This window comes from Scatophagus argus, chromosome 13 (assembly GCF_020382885.2).
Source record: "Scatophagus argus isolate fScaArg1 chromosome 13, fScaArg1.pri, whole genome shotgun sequence".
In the NCBI taxonomy this organism is placed as follows: Eukaryota; Metazoa; Chordata; class Actinopteri; family Scatophagidae; genus Scatophagus; species Scatophagus argus.
In genome coordinates this window covers 17,869,356-17,887,094 of record NC_058505.1, presented here as the reverse complement: position 1 = coordinate 17,887,094, position 17,739 = coordinate 17,869,356, and the positions used below count along the sequence as shown (strand labels likewise).

Below are 17,739 nucleotides of genomic sequence, written 5' to 3'. Positions count from 1 at the left end.
TAACAGCTTTCATTATTTTTTACTTTAATGGGTCAATTATTATAAAACAAGGTTTACATTTGGGCCTGAAATGTCCTCACCACACACTCAGTTACTGACTGAAGTGATGGTTAAACATTTATTTTGCACATCAAATGAGGCTTCATAAGAGCGTCTGTTTGAGTTGGTTTCACACATCATCTGTTGGGCGAAAATGGTGGATTTTGGAGAGATTCTGAGAAGTGTCGGAGACTTTGGTCTCTTCCAGAAACTTAACACTTTTGGATTAACCTTTCCACATTTCTTGATGCCCATTTTCTTGTCTAGTTTTCTTTTCATTCAGTCAGATCCAGAGCGACACTGTAACACAGACTGGATCCTCAGTGCTGATCCTAACCTGACCACAGAGGAGCAGTTGAACCTGACTCTGCCCCGAGAGGAGGACGGGACGTTCAGCAGGTGTCGGATGTTTGTCCCGGTGGACTGGAACATTGATGCCATCAGGGAGTATGGACTCAATGAAACCACAGGGTGCCAGAATGGGTGGGTGTACTACAACACGCTGTATGAGGCCACCATAGTCACAGATGTAAGCAAAATATGATGTGTCATGATGATTTGTCATTTCTTCTTTGGTATCACCTGTGCTGCCCCACTGATTTTGGCAGTGTTTTTTTCCAGTTTGATCTAGTCTGTGACAAGTCTAACATGGTCGCAGTTGTGCAGACAGTCTTCCTGACTGGTTGCCTTGCTGGTTCATTCATCTTTGGACCTATAGCTGAATTGTAAGTGACTTGAAACATACGTGTTATGTTGCTTCAAACAATTTATTTGACGATCACTCAATCTCCAAACTTTTAGGTATGGCCGCAGGAGAACCACCCAGCTACCAGCTGTCCTGCTGCTAATATTTGTCATAGTTGCTGGCGTGTCTCCAAATTTCTATGTTCATGTGGTGTCACAGTTCATGGTTGGAGCTGCACTCGGAGGATATAGAATTAACTCCATTGTGTTAGGTTTGAACTCCATGCATCTAAGATTGATTTATATTACAAGCATCTAATTTTTTGGTTTGTTCTCGCTCTGCAGTGATTTTGATGTTTAATTTCTCTTTGTAGCTACTGAATGGATTGGGGTCACCAAAAGGTCCTTTGCCTCCTGTTTGAGCCAGGAGTTTTCAGCTCTTGGACAGTGTGCCATGGCTGGTCTGGTCTTTGCTGTTCGTGACTGGAAAACAGCACAATACATCTCTGCAGGGGCGCAGGCCTTTGTAGTCTTGTACATATGGTATGTTTTAAATATGCTTTATTTTACTTTCATTTACAGTTTTGTATTTGGACATTAACACACTTCCTGACCATACCTGCTTGGTTACTACACATGAGATAATGCAAAACCAGACTAAAAAGTAACAAAAGTTTTTGAGTGACACTGACATTTTGTTTGTAATCATCAGTCAGTTAATCATTTAATCAATTCAGGTGGATTCCTGAATCTGCAAGGTGGTTACTTGGCCAGGGAAGAACAGAAGAAGTGAAGGAGATCATACATAGAGTTGCAGCAATCAATAAAAAGAAAATTCCAGAAAATCTGCTGCGGGAGGTAAGTTATCAGATTACATCAAATGAGACTTGTGTTTTGTCAATCTTGATGCTGCACTTTATTGAATATGATTTCCGTCTAATTCATAGAATAGTAGCTCACTGCTAAATGCAAAATGTCCACCAGCAGATATATTTTTTGTCTTGTGTATTATAATAATATATTTATCTTTCAGGCAACTGCGGAACGACAAGTCCAGAGTGGAGGAATCAGGGCAATTTTCACCTCAACAGTCCTGATGAAATATTTCTTAATTTTATCTTTTTCCTGGTAAGTCAACCAAACTTTGGAATGTAGTTTTTAACGTTGATTTTATTAAATTTCATATAATGTTTGTGGTTTGAAGGTTTTCATTAAATCTAGGCTACTTTTGCCTTACTCTGAATGTGGGTAAGTTTGGTCTGAGCATCTTCCTGGTTCAGTTCCTGTTTGGGATCTCAGAGATGCCAGCACATCTTCTCTGCATGTGGATGCTGGAGTTGATAGGGAGAAAAAAGTCTCTGATATCAACCCTACTGGCAGGCGGTTTTGTTTGCTTCCTGACTCTGGCTTTCCCTCAAGGTGAATCTCCTGCACTTCACAGTACATGATGATAAATCTGTCTGACTGTCAGTGTTTAATATGCTGTACTTTCAAAATTATAATTTTATTTCCAGAAAGCGCTGTTGCTATCACAGCCCTTGTAACCACTGGAAAGTTCTTTTTCAGCTGGGCTGGGTCGGTAACTATGGTCTACATTCAAGAATTGTTTCCTACCTCAGCCAGGTACACAAAATAAAAGTATAGAAAATATTGTAAACATTATTCTACATGTACACTGTCTATTAGAATTTTTGAAAGTGAACTTCACCCTCAGGCAAACAGCTGTTGGCTTGGGCTCTGCAGCCTTCAGAATAGCAGGCTTGCTGTCTCCGTTGCTGAACATGTTGGCCACATACCACTGGTCCATACCCATCGTGGTCTTTAGCAGCCTTACGGTGGTCAGTGGAGCTCTTGTCTTCCTGCTTCCTGAGACCAGCAGAAAGGAGCTTCCAGATTCAACAAATGAGGCTGCGGGCAACAGGTAAGCAAGCTGAGGAATTGTTTCAGCACTGGTTTTTAACAGGGGTGAGTTATTTATTAGATTATTTCCTTAGTGGATCAATCTCAGACTGTCTATTGACTGTCTAGACTAGTGTAAAAGTGAAAATTTGACTGGTTGAAAATAGCTATGTTTTTGCTATAACAAAAAAACTTAGAAAACTCAAAATGTTCAACATTTTGAGAAATACACTTTGATAAGAAGATTGGTACCACTCTCATGTCAGTCCATTATGTGATACCACAGCCAGGAGAAGGTAAAATTAGCTCGGCATATACTATATACTATACTATACTATAAACAAAAGTATTGGGGCACCTGACCATCACACCAACAGGGACTTTAATGACATCACATTATAAATACACAGACAGCTTTGCAGCTGTAACAGCTTCCACTCTTCTGGTAAGGCTTTCCATAAGGTTTTGCAGTGTTTCTGTGGGAGTTTTTGCGCATTCATGCAGTAGAGCGTTTGTGAGGTCAGGCTCTGATGTTGGACTACAAGGTCTGGCATGCAATCTCCACTTCAGTTCATCCCAAATGTGTTTGATGAGGCTGAGGTCAGGTCTCTGTGTGGGCCAGTCAAGTTCTTCCACACCAAACTCATCCAACATGTCTTTATGGACTTTGCTTTGTGCACTGGGATCAGTCATGCTGGAATAGAAAAGGACCTTCACCAAACTGTTGATACAAAGTTAGAAGTATAGCATTGTCCACTATGTCTTTAGTATGCTAGTATGCTCCATATAGTGTAAATTGGAAATGGGGCAAAAGTTAAGTAACATATACTTTGTTTGTTTTCTCTATGTATAATCCAAAATGTAAAACTTTTTTTGGGTAATTCGAGAATCACCCAGCCAAGAAATAATCTCAGGTAAAATAAAAAAAACAAGCCCAAAATTTTTTCACTTTTTGATTTTTTTAAGCATACTTTTTTATTGAACTTTAACATAACACAATACAACATACATAACAGTGAAAAAAGAGACCCAGACAGCCGTAAAGAAATCAAGCAAATAATGATAATTACAATACTAATGAAAATGATAAACAAGAAAGAAATGTATAAATGATACATAGATAGATTGCACATTTGCATATGAAACAAGGATGTTAATCATTCTTTGTAATATGAGGTAAACAGATGATTCCATGTATGTACAAGTGAGTTTAGGGTAACCAGTCATTGGTAGCCATTTAATTTTCTGTTAAATGGTCTAGAAAATGTGATCAGATCTTCAGAAATAGTTCATCCTTTTCTTTCACAGCTGCCTGTAACCTTTCATGTGGCAGGGTATTTAAAATCTTGCTGTACCAACAGGGTTGACAAGTGCATAAAATGATAAAAAAACGAAATTCCTAATTTGAAGAATTTCAAAGAAATGTTCTTTGGGAATACTGAGCATATCTTGAAGTTGTTGGAAAGACAGAAGAACATTATTATTAAATAAGTCCATAAGTACACAAATCCCTTTGTTGGTGCCTGCAGGGAAATCTGGATTTTGGATTGGAGGAGTTAGTAATGTCTGCATTTATCAAATCTCTAAATGCTAATGCAATACAGGGAGGCTATGATATTTGATTGTATTTTATTCCTTTTGTAATCAAACTTACTAATATGAATGTTGTGTTCTTTTTCGTTACAGGAATATGACCACCAAGAAAACAGGAAGTGATTCCAATGTTGCTGCATACAGCAGCCGCAAATTCACCAAACTTTAGCCAGAATACTGCAGTTTTACATATTTTTGTTGTGTGCGAGCAGATACATGTTGTCAAGTGGAATATGTGAATTTGGACTTGTACCCTAAGTGTTGCTGAGTCACCAAGTGAGTTTGCCAACATGCTGTGTCTGATCATTTGTCTTTACTGCTGTTCAGGGTTGGAAATTAACTGACCTAACCTCAATTCAACCTTAAAACATCTCTTTGAGCAAGTCAAACCTATTTTTGTCCCTGGAATGCATCCACACACACACACACACACACACACACGCACACCTTTTCCGATTTCGGAGCTACAGTTCATAAACACCGTTTCCAGTTGCCATTTATCAAACTCAAATAAGTAGTTGTATTTCACTCTCACATTTGTCAGTCATAAAACCACAGAACACAGACAGACAGCCAGACAGATACAGATAGAGATGCACTGTAAGCTAGCACTGTTGTTAGCTGATGAGAGAACAGACGTTTACCTGATTGGTGTTTCTCCAGTTTCTCGTGGTGGCTCAGCAATGCTGAAAACCAGCAGTGAATGTCTATGTAATGGTGTGAGGGTGTGTTAGTTCCCATAGCATGGGTAACTTGCACATCTGCAAAGACACCATTAATGCTCAGAGTTTTTAGAGCAACATGTGCTGCTTTCTAGATATGTCTCCATTTATTCCAGCAAGAAAATGCCAGGTCAAAGTGTGGGTTCTAGAGCTGCCTGCCCACAGTCCCACTGAAAATACATGTAACATTCATATCAACCAAGAACAGGAAAGAATTTTGCTTTCAAAACCTCAGCAGTGTTGCCCTCCATCCCCACCTGCTGAGTGTTGTTTAAAGAAAAGTATTGTAACGCAGCGGTAAGCATGACCCTGTGAAGCTGTTCGCAAGCCTTAAATGAGAGAATGAGTATGTATTTGCAAAATAAACAACAGTTTATTTTTTTTAAACATTAAATTTCTTGTCTTTACTGTAATAAACTGAAATTAGGAAAAAAAGATTTGTTAGAAATCATTGCTTTCTGTATTTATTTAAGTTTTACACAGCATCACTACTTTTTTTGGAATCAGAGAGTCAGAAAACAGGTAGCATTTGTCTTTTGTACTTTTTCTTTAAGTCCTAAAGGACAAAGCACTAAAGTTATGATACACTTCTTGTTATGTAACAGTTTTACCTGTGCTGTAAGAGTGTGATAGGAAAGCATATTGTAAAAGTTGTAAAAGATTAGCAGAACTCTCACTGAGAGATAAGCAGAGTTATAGCACATTGTCTGTACTGGAAGCTGTCCTGGAAATAGCAGACAAGTTAATGAAGTTGTTAATCAGTGGGATAAATTTAACTTTGGTCTTCAGGCCAAATCACAAAGTTCTTATGAAGAATTTAGACAGGTGCAGGAGTGAGACGTTTGGTTAAAAAAAAAATCAGAAGACTAGCACAAAATATTCATAATATGTCAATTAAGATGCTGTCTCATGCTTCCTGAGATACAGAGACCAGGGTTTAAACATTAATGGGCATTGTTTAAAGGTCATCCCTCTGGCAGCATCACCATACTGAATGCCTGCTCCCTGAAAATGGCTGATTTTGGAGAGATCCTCCGGAGTATTGGAGAGTTTGGATTATTTCAGAAGATCACTCTTTTTGCTCTTTGTTTCCCAAATGCTATTCTGCCTTTTCACTTTGCCAGTGTACTTTTTACTCAGTCAGATCCAGAGCGACACTGTAACACAGACTGGATCCTCAGTTCTGATCCTAACCTGACCACAGAGGAGCAGTTGAACCTGACTCTGCCCCGGGAAGAGGATGGGACGTTCAGCAGGTGTCGGATGTTTGTCCCGGTGGACTGGAACATTGATGCCATCAGGGAGTATGGACTCAATGAAACCACACGGTGCCAGAATGGGTGGGTGTACTACAACACGCTGTATGAGGCCACCATAGTCACAGATGTAAGTGATAGCTCTGTCTCATGGCCATTTATAATAAAAATAAAATTCTCCTTTTTAACCATGTGGTTTAATTTTTCTATAGTTTGATCTAGTTTGTGACCAGGCTAATATGTTGGAAGTGGCACAAGCAGTGTTGATGGCTGGCATTCTTGTTGGTTGTCTCTTATTTGGACCTTTTGCTGAATCGTGAGTCTACTTTAAATTGTACCTCATATTGTACCTCATCACACACTTACATGTAAGAAAAACATAAGATTTGCTGAACGCATTTGCTGACCAAAGAGTTTTTGTCTGTTCCAGATTTGGTCGTAAACGAGCAGCTCAGATTCCAGTCATTCTGTTGGTTATATTTACTCTTACAACTGGATATTGTCCCAACTTCTACCTATATTTGGGTTCTCAGTTCATGGTGGGAATTGGCTATGGAGGTTATCGTCTGAATGGAGTCATATTGGGTACAGTATACACCATCATCTTACATCTCACTTTTTGTTTTTTTTTGTTAAGTCATACATTTAACTCTGAATTTATAAAGCTAACTTACAAGCTGTTTTATCTGTTGTATTTATTCCAGTATGACCATAGTCAAAGATAATCTAGTGAGGAACTTTTATATGCTTACAGCAGAGGGATTCTTCCTGTCAAAAAGTAGTAAAAGGTTATCAGACAATTAAATTCAAAATAACTCAATATGTCATTCACTGTTACTCTCATGTTATTTTTTTCAGCTCTTTCATTTGTTAATTTTCTTTGGTTTTGGCACAGACTTAATCATTGATCTTTTCCCACACAACAGTTCTTACTACAGTAGGGCAAGCATGGATGACTGCGTGGCGGCTGTAAACAATATCTAAAACATTTTAGCCAACAAGCTATCTTCATAACATTATCTTCAAGGGCATGTATCTTGTCTTCATTGTTCAAGAACCACAACTGTCTTTTAATCAACTAAATATGACTCAATTAAATTTGCTAATTCATTTTATCAACTGGTGGTGGTAGAGGAAAAGAATTTTTTTTTCCTTAACTGATAAAAAAAGAAAATATTTGCACTCAAATTTTGACCATAATTTATTGATGGATTCTGTTTTCTGCATATGAAGATGGACAACATGGGAACTCCCCAAATGTAAAGCCAAAATGTCCTGATGGCTGACTCCAGTACAAGTCAGAATTCCCTCCTACTGAGTGACACAGAGGGGGAATATAGGTGGGAACTCCGTCCCACAGTTCCACCGTTCCAGTGCTCTGTCGTCAGTGCAAGATGACAGTGCTTTTGTCCAGAATATTTTGGTTTCACTTGTGTACGGTGGGAGGAAGTGGAGATACATCGTACATCTCTATGTATGTCATTGATGGATTCATTCATTTTTTTTTTTTTTTTTTTTTTTTTTTACTTGTCCTTGACCTTCTACTATGTTTTGTCAGTGTTTGTCAGTTTGGGGGCTCCATAATTCTTAGCAGGGGAAGGTATGTTAAGATAATGAACTCAAAGTTAACTATCATTGATTTCCTGTTTTTAGCCACTGAGTGGATTGGGGTGTCCAGAAGATCATGGGGAGCATGCATAACTCAGCTATTTGGTGCAGTTGGACAGTGTGTCCTCGCTGGCATGATCTACGCCATCAGAGACTGGAGAATGGCTCAACTAATCACAGCTGCTGTACATGCAGTGATTGCTATTTACATATGGTGTGCATTACCTCTTATTAACCTGCAGTTTTTTTAAAGGTAAATTACAGGATATTGATGAATGCCCTTGACCTTGTTACTGACAGGTTTATTCCAGAGTCAGCCAGGTGGCTATTGGGCAGAGGAAGGATTGAAGAGGCTAAACAGCTGATTACCAAAGTGGCAGCCATCAACAAACGCCCTGTCCCAGAGTCTCTGTTGGAAAAGGTACTTACCTTCACAAAAACACATAATTGTATTAACACTTAAATGGACTGATCTGAATTGATAATAGCAAATAAATGGTGTATACTGATAGTGAAGAGATTGGTAAGGAAATATGTGAAATACAATGACTACAGAGTAATGTAATCCAATACAATAGCCCTGCTAGAACCTCAGTCATTTAGAGTAGACCTATCGGTGATATAGCCCAGACACGCTACAGTCAAGGTTATAAAGATACCTTGACTTTGACCAGTCAATACTGGATTGAAATAAATTACCTAAGACAAAATAACAGAAGGTTTACTGTATGTGAAAAATTAACAACTGTCATCACCTCTGACAGTGTAAACAAGGCTGTTGGATTACATATTTGCTAACATCAGCAAGCGTTAGCATGATATTGTGTCCACTCCCTGTGCATTACAGATTGTTGAGAAAGAAACTGAGAAAAAGGGAGGCATAATAATTCTTATCCAATCATCTGTGCTTAGGAAGTATTTCTTTACCATAATATTGGCATGGTAAGTTACATTTTACACTTCAAATGCACTGAGATGCTGAAGTAATAATACGTTTTACAATTAACCATTATCTTTGTATGACCAACACTTTTCTTTTGAAACCCTCAGGTTTTCATTGAACGTTACCTACTACTGCCTTTCATTCAATGTGGGGAATTTTGGCATGGACATCTTCCTGACGCAGCTCATATTTGGTCTGACTGAACTACCAGCTCATATACTTTGCATCTGGCTGTTAGAAGCAGTGGGGAGAAAAATTTCACTGATGTCAACTCTTCTGATTGGGGGATTCTTGTGCATATTAATCCTAGCTGTTCCTCAAGGTAAAGTAATTCCTATGTGCTCATTCAGATGTTTCTTTGCTCTGGCTTTTAGAGCTATTTTTACATATGCTGGTAGCTAGTGACTAGCAGCTGGGGATGGAAATGTCGGTTAGTCAGTGCACCATTTTGCACTCCAGTGAAATATCTGCAGATGGATAGTCATAGCCACCATTACTCAGCAAAGTCAAGGGACAGCATTAATGGCTGCAGCAGACATTGGCTGTTTAATTCAGAGTTACCTAGACAAGAACTCTGTGAACTTGCACAGTTCCAAATGCAAGCATTAGGTATTTTAAGGATTTTAGCTGTCCTTGTGGTAGCAGGGCTCTAGCATTGCACCATTTTGCAAAATATTGGGTGGATTTCCTCACCCTAACAGCCTCACAGAACCATAAGCATTTCATAGACTCTTTTATTCTACATTTGTTTGTTCATTTGTCTTACTGTTATTCTTACTGTTATTCTGTTCAAGGTAATGCTGTTGCTGTGACCAGTTTGGTAACCACAGGACGTTTTTTGATAAACTGGGCAGGGTCGGTGTGCAATGTGTATGTTCAGGAGTTGTTCCCAACATCTTTTCGGTAAGCTGAGCTGCTTCATATCACTGTAGTGAGTGGTACATCCACATATGATCATAACAAGCTTTTTGTTTTACCTGACACTTGCTTCAGGAAAGTAATCCTTCACACGCAACACAGTCTTATTGTTCTCATTGGTCTCATTAGGTAATCTTCAGGTTAGTGTTACATGTTTCTAACCAAAAAAAATGCACAGATCACTGCTGTGTTGTTGTATTATTTCTGATGTACGTCACCCTATTTAAAATGAAGGTTTATGAGATTTAATTGAGTTTAGAATGATAGACATTTTCCCAGAGTTAAAAAAATGACAGCTGTATACGTCTGTTTTCAGACAAACAGCCTCTGGTTTGGGTTCCATTGCGAGCAGAGCTGGTGGTTTGTTGTCTCCACTTCTCAACATGTTGGCCATGTACCACCAGTCCATACCCACCATAGTTTTCAGCAGCCTTACACTGATCAGTGGAGCTCTCTGCTTCCTGCTTCCTGAGACCAGAAGAAAAGAGCTTCCTGATTCAACTGAGGAGGCTGAGAGCAACAGGTAAGCCAGCTGTGAGCTGATGGCCTCTGTTGATAAGCCTGTATCCATTCTATGGCTCAGCCCAGTCATAGCATTGTCAGTGCTAGTGTTGTATGCAGTATAACAACCCAAGATTTATTATTGTACAATGTAACTAAGTCTGTTTGTAAATCTGTTTGTTATGTAAGATCAAGCCAAAGTTTATTTCAATTATTGCAGTAGCATCACTGATTTTGTTTATGTAGTGGTAAGTTAAAACAGCATACATCATACAAAAGGTTGCTATCTAACTGAACTAACAATTCTGTTTCTTCCTTTCTTCCACAGAAATAAGACCACCCCAAAGAAGCAAAGTGAAGCAAACAAGTGTACAGAAATCAAATCTACCCATCTGTAGTCTGATTACTGCTGTATCTGACCAGGGATGGTTCTAACAATTAATTTCATGGATATTAAATATGAAGTTAAAACTTAGACTTCAAGTTTAAAAGTAAAAGAACACTCAGATAACAGAAAATAGAGTATAGTTTAATCCATAAGGTTAAATGTGACCAAAAAAAAAAAAAATCAATTTGAAACCTGAAATTAATCACTTTTTTCAGTATCTTAACATCTTAGATGTAATTTTTTTATAGGTAGCATTTGACTAAGATATGACATTTCAGTACAAAATATTTTATGTAATTTTAATGTGTACCGCAGTGAATAAGCCTATACTTAAAGCCACTGAGAAGTTGTATAGACAAGCTAATACTTGGGACCTGGGATGCTCACCAAGGCACCGCTTAGCAGTGTCTAGTGAAGCAACAGTCTGAGTTTTGCTTTTGTCTTTATTGCTCACCATTAATATCCTTAACATGTTACAGACAAGAATCCATGACCATAAAAGTCCATATGGTAACATTTCACCAATACCACATCGCAAACAAAACAAAACATATTTGTGCTCCTCTATCCAGAAACACCTGTCCACTGAGTGAAAGTTCCTACCTATACCAATCAGCCACAACATTAAAATAACCTGCGTAATATTTTGTAGGTCCCCCCTTAGTCCTACCAAAACAACTTTGTTAGGGCAAGGGGCACAGGACCTGTGGGGGTATTTTGTGGTCACCGGCATCAGAGTGTTGGATCCTTTGGGCCCGTGTGATGGGGTACATTGGGCCATATTTAGGTGGATGGTGTGTGTCAAAGAACATCCACATGATTGTCAGAACCCAAGGTTTCCCCACAGAACATCACATTGTATACAGATGATTAATGTTATTCACTACACCTGTCAGGGGTGTTAATGTTGTGGCTGATCAGTGTATATTGTAAGTCACCCAAAGCACAAAGATGACACCTACTAGACCAGTGTAGTGTCCTACATACACTTAAGCTCTAGAAATGACTCCTCCTATGTACATTAGAACATTAGTAGAATAATAATAATTGCTGATATCAGGCTGGTAATGTTGATTGGTCAGCTTGTCTGTCTGTCCACCGTAGTTCAAGCAACTGCTGGCCACATTTGCTTGTTTTTTTTTTTGTTTTTGTTTTTGTTTTTTTTTGTAGATAGTAATTGTTGGCAGAATAAATTCCCCTAGAGTCACCAAATCTCTACTCATACACAAGAAATATCAAATTGTAAGTGCCATGAAACTAATGGTCTTGTTTCTGAGCAGTCCTTTAGTTTTCCTGCTGGGCCACCCTCAAGCCACGTGTCAGCTTGTAAGATCTCTCAAAATCTTATGAGCTGATAGCTCTGGAAGTTACTGTCAACATTCATGCTCACAAGGTAAAAAAGATTTAACGACGCTATAGATTTACCTCTTGTGCATACAGAGGTTATATTTTCAGTCAGTCAGTTTTTTTTTTTACTTTGAAGTAACATTTTAAATATGTTAATAACTGTTGTATAAATTGTGGTTTCTGATACTACTTTCCACTGAAATATAATTTCCAAAGTTCTCAATAAAAACTGTTCACAGTGGTTTTCCAAGAGTTACAAACCAAATTCCATTCACCTGCAGGTGAGTATGTTTATGAGGTACATGCTGTTTTTCAAAAGTCCTGTAATACATTGAACTATTATGAAACATATACAATAATATTCAACTGTTGTCTCAACTGATAGCAATTCCTGTGGCCATGGTTTTATGGTTTTTAATTAGTGTCAAATCCTGTGCAGGTTAAAACTAGGCGTGTGACCTTTGATCGGCTGTTGGATTGCATCATTGACACTATCGATGAAGACAGGCAGTAACCTAAGAGAAAAGGTCATGTTCTCGTAGGTCAGTCTTGTCATTATTTCCCTTTAAATGCACATTTGGCTGAGGTGCTAACTCACAAGGAAGACTCTGTGTTTATGTAAATGTACAGCATAAAGCTTGAGAACCATACAGTAATTTTCCTACATTTCCTGAGAAGAAAACATATATGTTAGCCAATGTAGCTAACATTAGTCTGTTCTTAAGCAGTATGTTCATGCTTCATAAACACAGTGAACCAGGTACATTTATTGTGAGTTAGGAGAAATTGGTGCTATACATGTCCAAATGTCTTTTTGTAGCTGCTTCCATTAGGATTTCTGGTTTTATGTACCATCACACAAGTGGTATACATGTCACGCCAGCTTTCTACTTTGTATTTCTACCTATGGAATTTTTGTCTAACATTTTGTCTCTTGAGCTCATCTTCTTGTCTGGGCCTGCCCTGCCCTGCTCTTGCCCAAACTTTTCTCCTGGCTTCACTACCTGGATAAGTACACTGGATTTCCTGTTCTCTTGGACTGGTGACTTGTTTAGTACTAGCATTCATGTGCCACCTGGAAACCATTCTAGACTCTCCTCTGCTTAGAGGCATTTTTGGTTTGACTTCAGGTAATTTTGTTTCGTGTACTTTGTACTCTTGTACTTTTGAAATTATATATCGGTGTTGTGAGTGGCCTGCTTATTTAGGTCCAAATCTTTACTAGAACTTAACAGCTTCAGTCTCCTGTAATAATGGTTGTTGTGTCTCAGAGTGAGGACATGCCTTCTGCACTCCTCTGCAGCACTCAGAATTGAAAGCTGTTATTACTGCACTCAATAAAAATTTAAACACAAACATTTTTTGACTTTTGTTGTGCACAAAAAAGAGTTATTAGTTTTAGATTTTAAGCACAAATCTGTAAGTGTAAAATGTAAAATGTGTAATCCATCCACCTGATAGGATGCTGTTTAACAACATGATTATTGCACAGGTGTGCTTTGAACTGTCCACTAAAACATGCATATTAGCATATTAGCATTTTCAATAGGCAATGTTATGAAGACTATACACTTTTACTGTAGGACATCATACCACATTTCCCTTGGAGTCAAAAAAGTATCTATCCATCTATCTATCTATCATAGAATAAAGGCCTGGCGTGAACTGTCTAGCATCAACATTTATTTAAACCTCAGGGCATCATCAAGCAAAACTGCCTCTTTGTTCAAAGTTGTAATTTTATTACAGATTGATTCAGTAATAAAGAATTTTCATGTCAGAATATTTGCAGCTTCAATGTCCAGACATTTCACTGTTGAATTACACCAAAGCATTACTCTTACTTATTTATTCATGCAAAATCACTTAAAAATCACTTAGAAATATACAGTTATTCAGCAAACATTACATCTGTTGCTTTGGTTCATGTTAACTTTGAAAGAAAATTATTATTCATTACGTTGTGAAATACATTAAATTTTCAGATAGAATGTGAGGACATATATTTACCACACAAATTTCAAATTACATTGTTCTAGATTATGTTTGATATAGATTTCTAAATACAGTGCAATGGCAAATGGAAACAATATTAGTTGTATTTGTTGAGTAATTAAATATTCCTCTTCACACACAAATTAAGGCAGACATAAAAAAAAATCTTCAGTGTGTGTCTGAGATAGATTTTGCAGATGAAACAGTATATTTGGCACATTCAAAGCCTTTAAATGGAAATCACACATTCTACTTCATTAAATATTGAAGAATATATGAATATTCAAATATTTTTCAGTTTCACAAGTTTAACTGCTGGTTAAACTTCTTCTCCACTGTGAAGTTCATTCTATGTGTTTGTGCACTTGAGGCCTTAAGTTTCCTTGTCATACTCGTGGTTGTTGAATATTAGACCAGGATTGCTTTGCAAATTATATGTGATATCATAAATGATGCTCACGTGACTTTTAGTGATTATTCCATCCATTTAGGTGATTTTCAAAGACATCTTAATGTGATTTTATTATTAGTCTTTATTTTTTAGTACATTCCAACTTTGGTGTTATTGTCATGTAAACACAGTCCTGCTATTACCCAAGTAAATCAGTCATCCAATTGCTACTTGTGAACGTATTTTCCGCTGTTTGCTCAGTGCTGTTGTTGTCAGACACTAAAAGACTGTCAACACATAAATTTATGTCACTTGACTCAGATGCTGACAGCATCTGTGGATCTGGTGCAAAGATGTCATCAGCAAAAAGATCTGTCTGAGCTGAAGGAGCAACCGTAGAAAATGTATCTGAACCAATTAAATCATTCAGTGCGTCAGAAGCACCTGGGGTCGATGGCAGCAATGTAAATACATCTGTACTGTTGGAGATGTCAGAAACTCCAAAAAAGTCATCGGGTGAGGCAAGTGGTTGGTTTGTGGAGGCATCAGCTATTCCTCGATCAGACACATTTGCAGAAGGTGACTGCCTGAATTGGACATCATTTGAACTGAATATGTCAAAGTCACTACCCTGCTCCTCATTTTGGTTTGCGAATGCTGAATCAGGGACCACAAACTGATCCATCATTCCAAGCATCTTTTCATTCTCAGTCAGTACTGGCTGAGAGCCAAGCAGCTTAAAAGTATCAGTAGAGGCAGCTTCAGACAAAGCAGTGTCACTCAGAGAAGGGGAAAATATATCACCAGGGGTGTTCACCAAAATCTCCTCAGAGTCAGACAGACCAAAAAGATTCGGGGGATCTTGAGTAAGTTCTGGACTGATTTCAAGAAGTGCTCCACTGCACAGGTCTCTTGTTTCTACGCCTGGTGTATTAAACACATCATCTGGCTTATGAGCAGATTCATCAGTATTTATCTGAAAGGCCAGAGTATCAGCAGGGGCTGAACCGACACTATCTCCAAAACTATCATTAAATGGAGCACTCAAAACTTCATCACCACTTTTCTCTGCAGTTAAGTGATTGACTGACTCCTCAGATGCCTGGCTAACTGACTGAACAGTGATAGGAGGATCAGTACCCGACAGGCCTATAGGATCAATGATTTTCAAACTTGATTCTTGATCATCACTTGGATTTGCATCTGTTTGTTCTACAGCTATTTGTTTATCTTGTGTTTCATTTGTTGAAGTTGCGAGCAGGTCAGATGCCTCGGTGGACGTGCTTGCAGCCTCACTTTTGTTACTATCTGGTGCTTTGGGCTGAACCTCTTGTTCCTGAGGTGGTGCTTGAGACATGGTGTCTTCCTTTTGCATCTCTTTTGTAATAACATCCTTTACCTCCTCTGTCTTTCTGTCATCAGCAACTGCTTCTTCATTTGTTTCATCTTGCACAGCCAGTTCTGTGGTGTCCTCAGCCTTTTCCAAGGATGACTGAAAAAGTCTTCCTAAGAGTCCATCATTTGCTTTGGCATCTGGGTTCTTAGTATTTTTTGGTTCAGTTTTGTTTGTTTTGTCATTTGCACCTGATGTGAAGAGTTTTGAAAAAGCACTCTTTCCTTTTGACCAGTTCTGTTTTGCAGAACCCTTGAGAGAATTTGTTCTATCAACAGGCTTCCTCTGACTACCACCATTTTTTTGGTCATTGGTTGAGTCAGTAGTTTCAAACTGATTTTTATTCCTTTCAAGACTGGCTTCCTCACCTTTCTCATGTTCTGGATGATTGTGCAGAGAACTTGGATTATCAGATTCACTCAGATTGACAGGGTCTTTTGGAATGACGTGCAGTATCTCAGATGGCTCCTGGTGTGCCACAACTGCTTCAGTTGTATTAAAGGTTTCAGTTAAACTCTTAGTATCAAGTGATTCCTCAACCTTCTTTTCACCTCCATTCAGAACTGGCTCTTGGTTAGACATTTTGCTTGTTTCTTCATGACATTTGTATTCAGGGATTTCAAGGTACACCTCACTCTTGCTCTGTTCTTTGCTGAACTCAAATGATAAATGATCAGTGTTATTTTCCCTTACATCTTTTAAATCTTTGGGTTTATTCACTTTGCTCTGTTCAGTTGAGTCTGTAAGCTGTATACTTTCCTCTTTAAGGCTTGTGATCAGTTGAGGGGATGAGTCATGAGCAAGATCAACATTTGAAGCAAATCGTACAGACTTCCTCGCTTTATTTGGATTAGTGTCCAACCTGTTAGATGTTCCATTGTAGTTTGTTTTTGAGGTGGATGTTACATTCTTCTGTTGAGCTTTTTGATTTGTGACAGTACTAACCTTTTCTACAGAGGGTGAAGAAAGGTTAGACACTGTTGAGGAGATGCTGTCTTGGAAATGCCCTTCTTCAGTTGGATCACTCTGGGGTTTTGTTTCACCTGAGGGCAACTTCTCAACTGAGTTACAGCATGCTGTCCTAGATTGTTCCTTGACTCCTGAAATGATTGAGCTTGACGGTTTTGTCACTTTCATTTCTCCATCATTGTTTATCTTGAATTGGTTGTTGTCTGAAAAGCTTGTACTAAAGGTCGATACTTTGCCAATGTCAGACAGCTTTTTCTTCACATGTGTTCGCTGCGCTGGATTAACTCCAGTACCCTTTTTTTCTGGTGGCCAGCTCATTTTTAGTTTGCCCCTAACATCAGCACCACTGTTATATCCTACCTGTCTTGAAGGTGAGTTTTTAATAAAACCCCCAGCAGGGGACTTTCTGGAGTTGTCAGACATGTTAGAGTTGCTTTTTGTCTCTTTGAGATTGGACACAGTATCTGGCTCATCTGTGCCTTTGTTTTTCTGAAGCCACTGGTCTTTATGTTGCTTGTGCCCAAATCCTTCATCATAATTTCCTTTTCTTTTAAAAAGTTGTTGGTAATGAGAAATGCAGTAGAACTCTCCATAAAGAGATGAATAGTTGTGTATGCTGCAATGAAGTAAACATAAAACATTGTATGTATTTCAGATATTCAGTTTGTTCTATGATTTGTCATTAGTGCTAGATCAGCTGCTGTGATTAATTTCAGTGCTCTGGAGATTTGCAAAAATCATGATATAGATTTTTAAAATCCTCTCTAACAGCATTTTTGCACATTAATGCCAACATTGGAATTTTCAGTCTAATACATATATTTCAAAATTTAATATCTTTTTCAATGTGTAATTGTCGATTTGAGTAATTTTATTATATACTGTGAAAAATATCTCACCTGAGCTTCTTCTGACAGTGTTTACAGCAGAAACAGTTCTTGTGTAAGACAAGATTATTGGCCACCATTTTTTCCATTGGATAGACAGGTGTCAAACAGGTGGAGCACATTTCCTTGGCAGGTAACTGGAGCTATGATGATAAAACAAATTCAGTTTAAGGTAAACTTGGATTCTGTGTTAAACATTTGAATCT

General features: G+C 38.2%; 3 protein-coding genes across 4 annotated transcripts; 2 read left to right on the top strand and 1 right to left on the bottom strand.

Moving 5' to 3' along the window:
- The first annotated feature begins 44 nt into the window (after nucleotides 1–44).
- Nucleotides 45–5,297, top strand: LOC124069321 (solute carrier family 22 member 13-like). 2 transcript variants are annotated; one of them, XM_046408385.1, is made up of 10 exons: nucleotides 45–568; nucleotides 661–764; nucleotides 841–995; nucleotides 1,098–1,266; nucleotides 1,461–1,581; nucleotides 1,757–1,851; nucleotides 1,928–2,142; nucleotides 2,343–2,346; nucleotides 2,438–2,644; nucleotides 4,309–5,297. In XM_046408385.1, the coding sequence occupies exons 1-10, from the start codon at nucleotides 194–196 to the stop codon at nucleotides 4,382–4,384; spliced, it is 1,521 nt and encodes a 506-aa protein (XP_046264341.1). In that variant the 5' UTR covers nucleotides 45–193; the 3' UTR covers nucleotides 4,385–5,297. The 2 variants fall into 2 exon arrangements, with proteins under 2 accessions (XP_046264341.1, XP_046264340.1); XM_046408384.1 differs by having other exon boundaries at nucleotides 2,238–2,346; nucleotides 4,309–5,296.
- A 160-nt stretch (nucleotides 5,298–5,457) lies between these two features.
- slc22a13a (solute carrier family 22 member 13a) lies at nucleotides 5,458–10,918 on the top strand. The gene is made up of 10 exons (XM_046408387.1): nucleotides 5,458–6,323; nucleotides 6,406–6,509; nucleotides 6,624–6,778; nucleotides 7,847–8,015; nucleotides 8,102–8,222; nucleotides 8,649–8,743; nucleotides 8,852–9,066; nucleotides 9,539–9,647; nucleotides 9,979–10,185; nucleotides 10,492–10,918. Exons 1-10 carry the CDS (start codon nucleotides 5,949–5,951, stop codon nucleotides 10,559–10,561), a joined length of 1,620 nt encoding a protein of 539 aa, XP_046264343.1. The 5' UTR covers nucleotides 5,458–5,948; the 3' UTR covers nucleotides 10,562–10,918.
- A 2,866-nt stretch (nucleotides 10,919–13,784) lies between these two features.
- Nucleotides 13,785–17,668, bottom strand: LOC124069318. Its single transcript, XM_046408379.1, has 2 exons — nucleotides 17,546–17,668; nucleotides 13,785–17,262 (listed from the first exon to the last, which is right to left on the bottom strand). Exons 1-2 carry the CDS (start codon nucleotides 17,653–17,655, stop codon nucleotides 14,484–14,486), a joined length of 2,889 nt encoding a protein of 962 aa, XP_046264335.1. The 5' UTR covers nucleotides 17,656–17,668; the 3' UTR covers nucleotides 13,785–14,483.
- Between the last annotated feature and the right edge of the window lie 71 nt (nucleotides 17,669–17,739).

Coding starts and splice junctions, on each gene's coding strand:
- LOC124069321 (XM_046408384.1), top strand. CDS start 194: ATGGTGGATTTTGGAGAGATTCTGAGAAGTGTCGGAGACTTTGGTCTC. Junction 996..1,097: donor AATTAACTCCATTGTGTTAG/GTTTGAACTCCA, acceptor TTCTCTTTGTAG/CTACTGAATGGATTGGGGTC. Junction 1,267..1,460: donor TTTGTAGTCTTGTACATATG/GTATGTTTTAAA, acceptor TAATCAATTCAG/GTGGATTCCTGAATCTGCAA.
- slc22a13a (XM_046408387.1), top strand. CDS start 5,949: ATGGCTGATTTTGGAGAGATCCTCCGGAGTATTGGAGAGTTTGGATTA. Junction 6,779..7,846: donor TCTGAATGGAGTCATATTGG/GTACAGTATACA, acceptor TCCTGTTTTTAG/CCACTGAGTGGATTGGGGTG. Junction 10,186..10,491: donor GAGGAGGCTGAGAGCAACAG/GTAAGCCAGCTG, acceptor TTTCTTCCACAG/AAATAAGACCACCCCAAAGA.
- LOC124069318 (XM_046408379.1), bottom strand. CDS start 17,655: ATGTGCTCCACCTGTTTGACACCTGTCTATCCAATGGAAAAAATGGTG. Junction 17,263..17,545: donor CACTGTCAGAAGAAGCTCAG/GTGAGATATTTT, acceptor ACTTCATTGCAG/CATACACAACTATTCATCTC.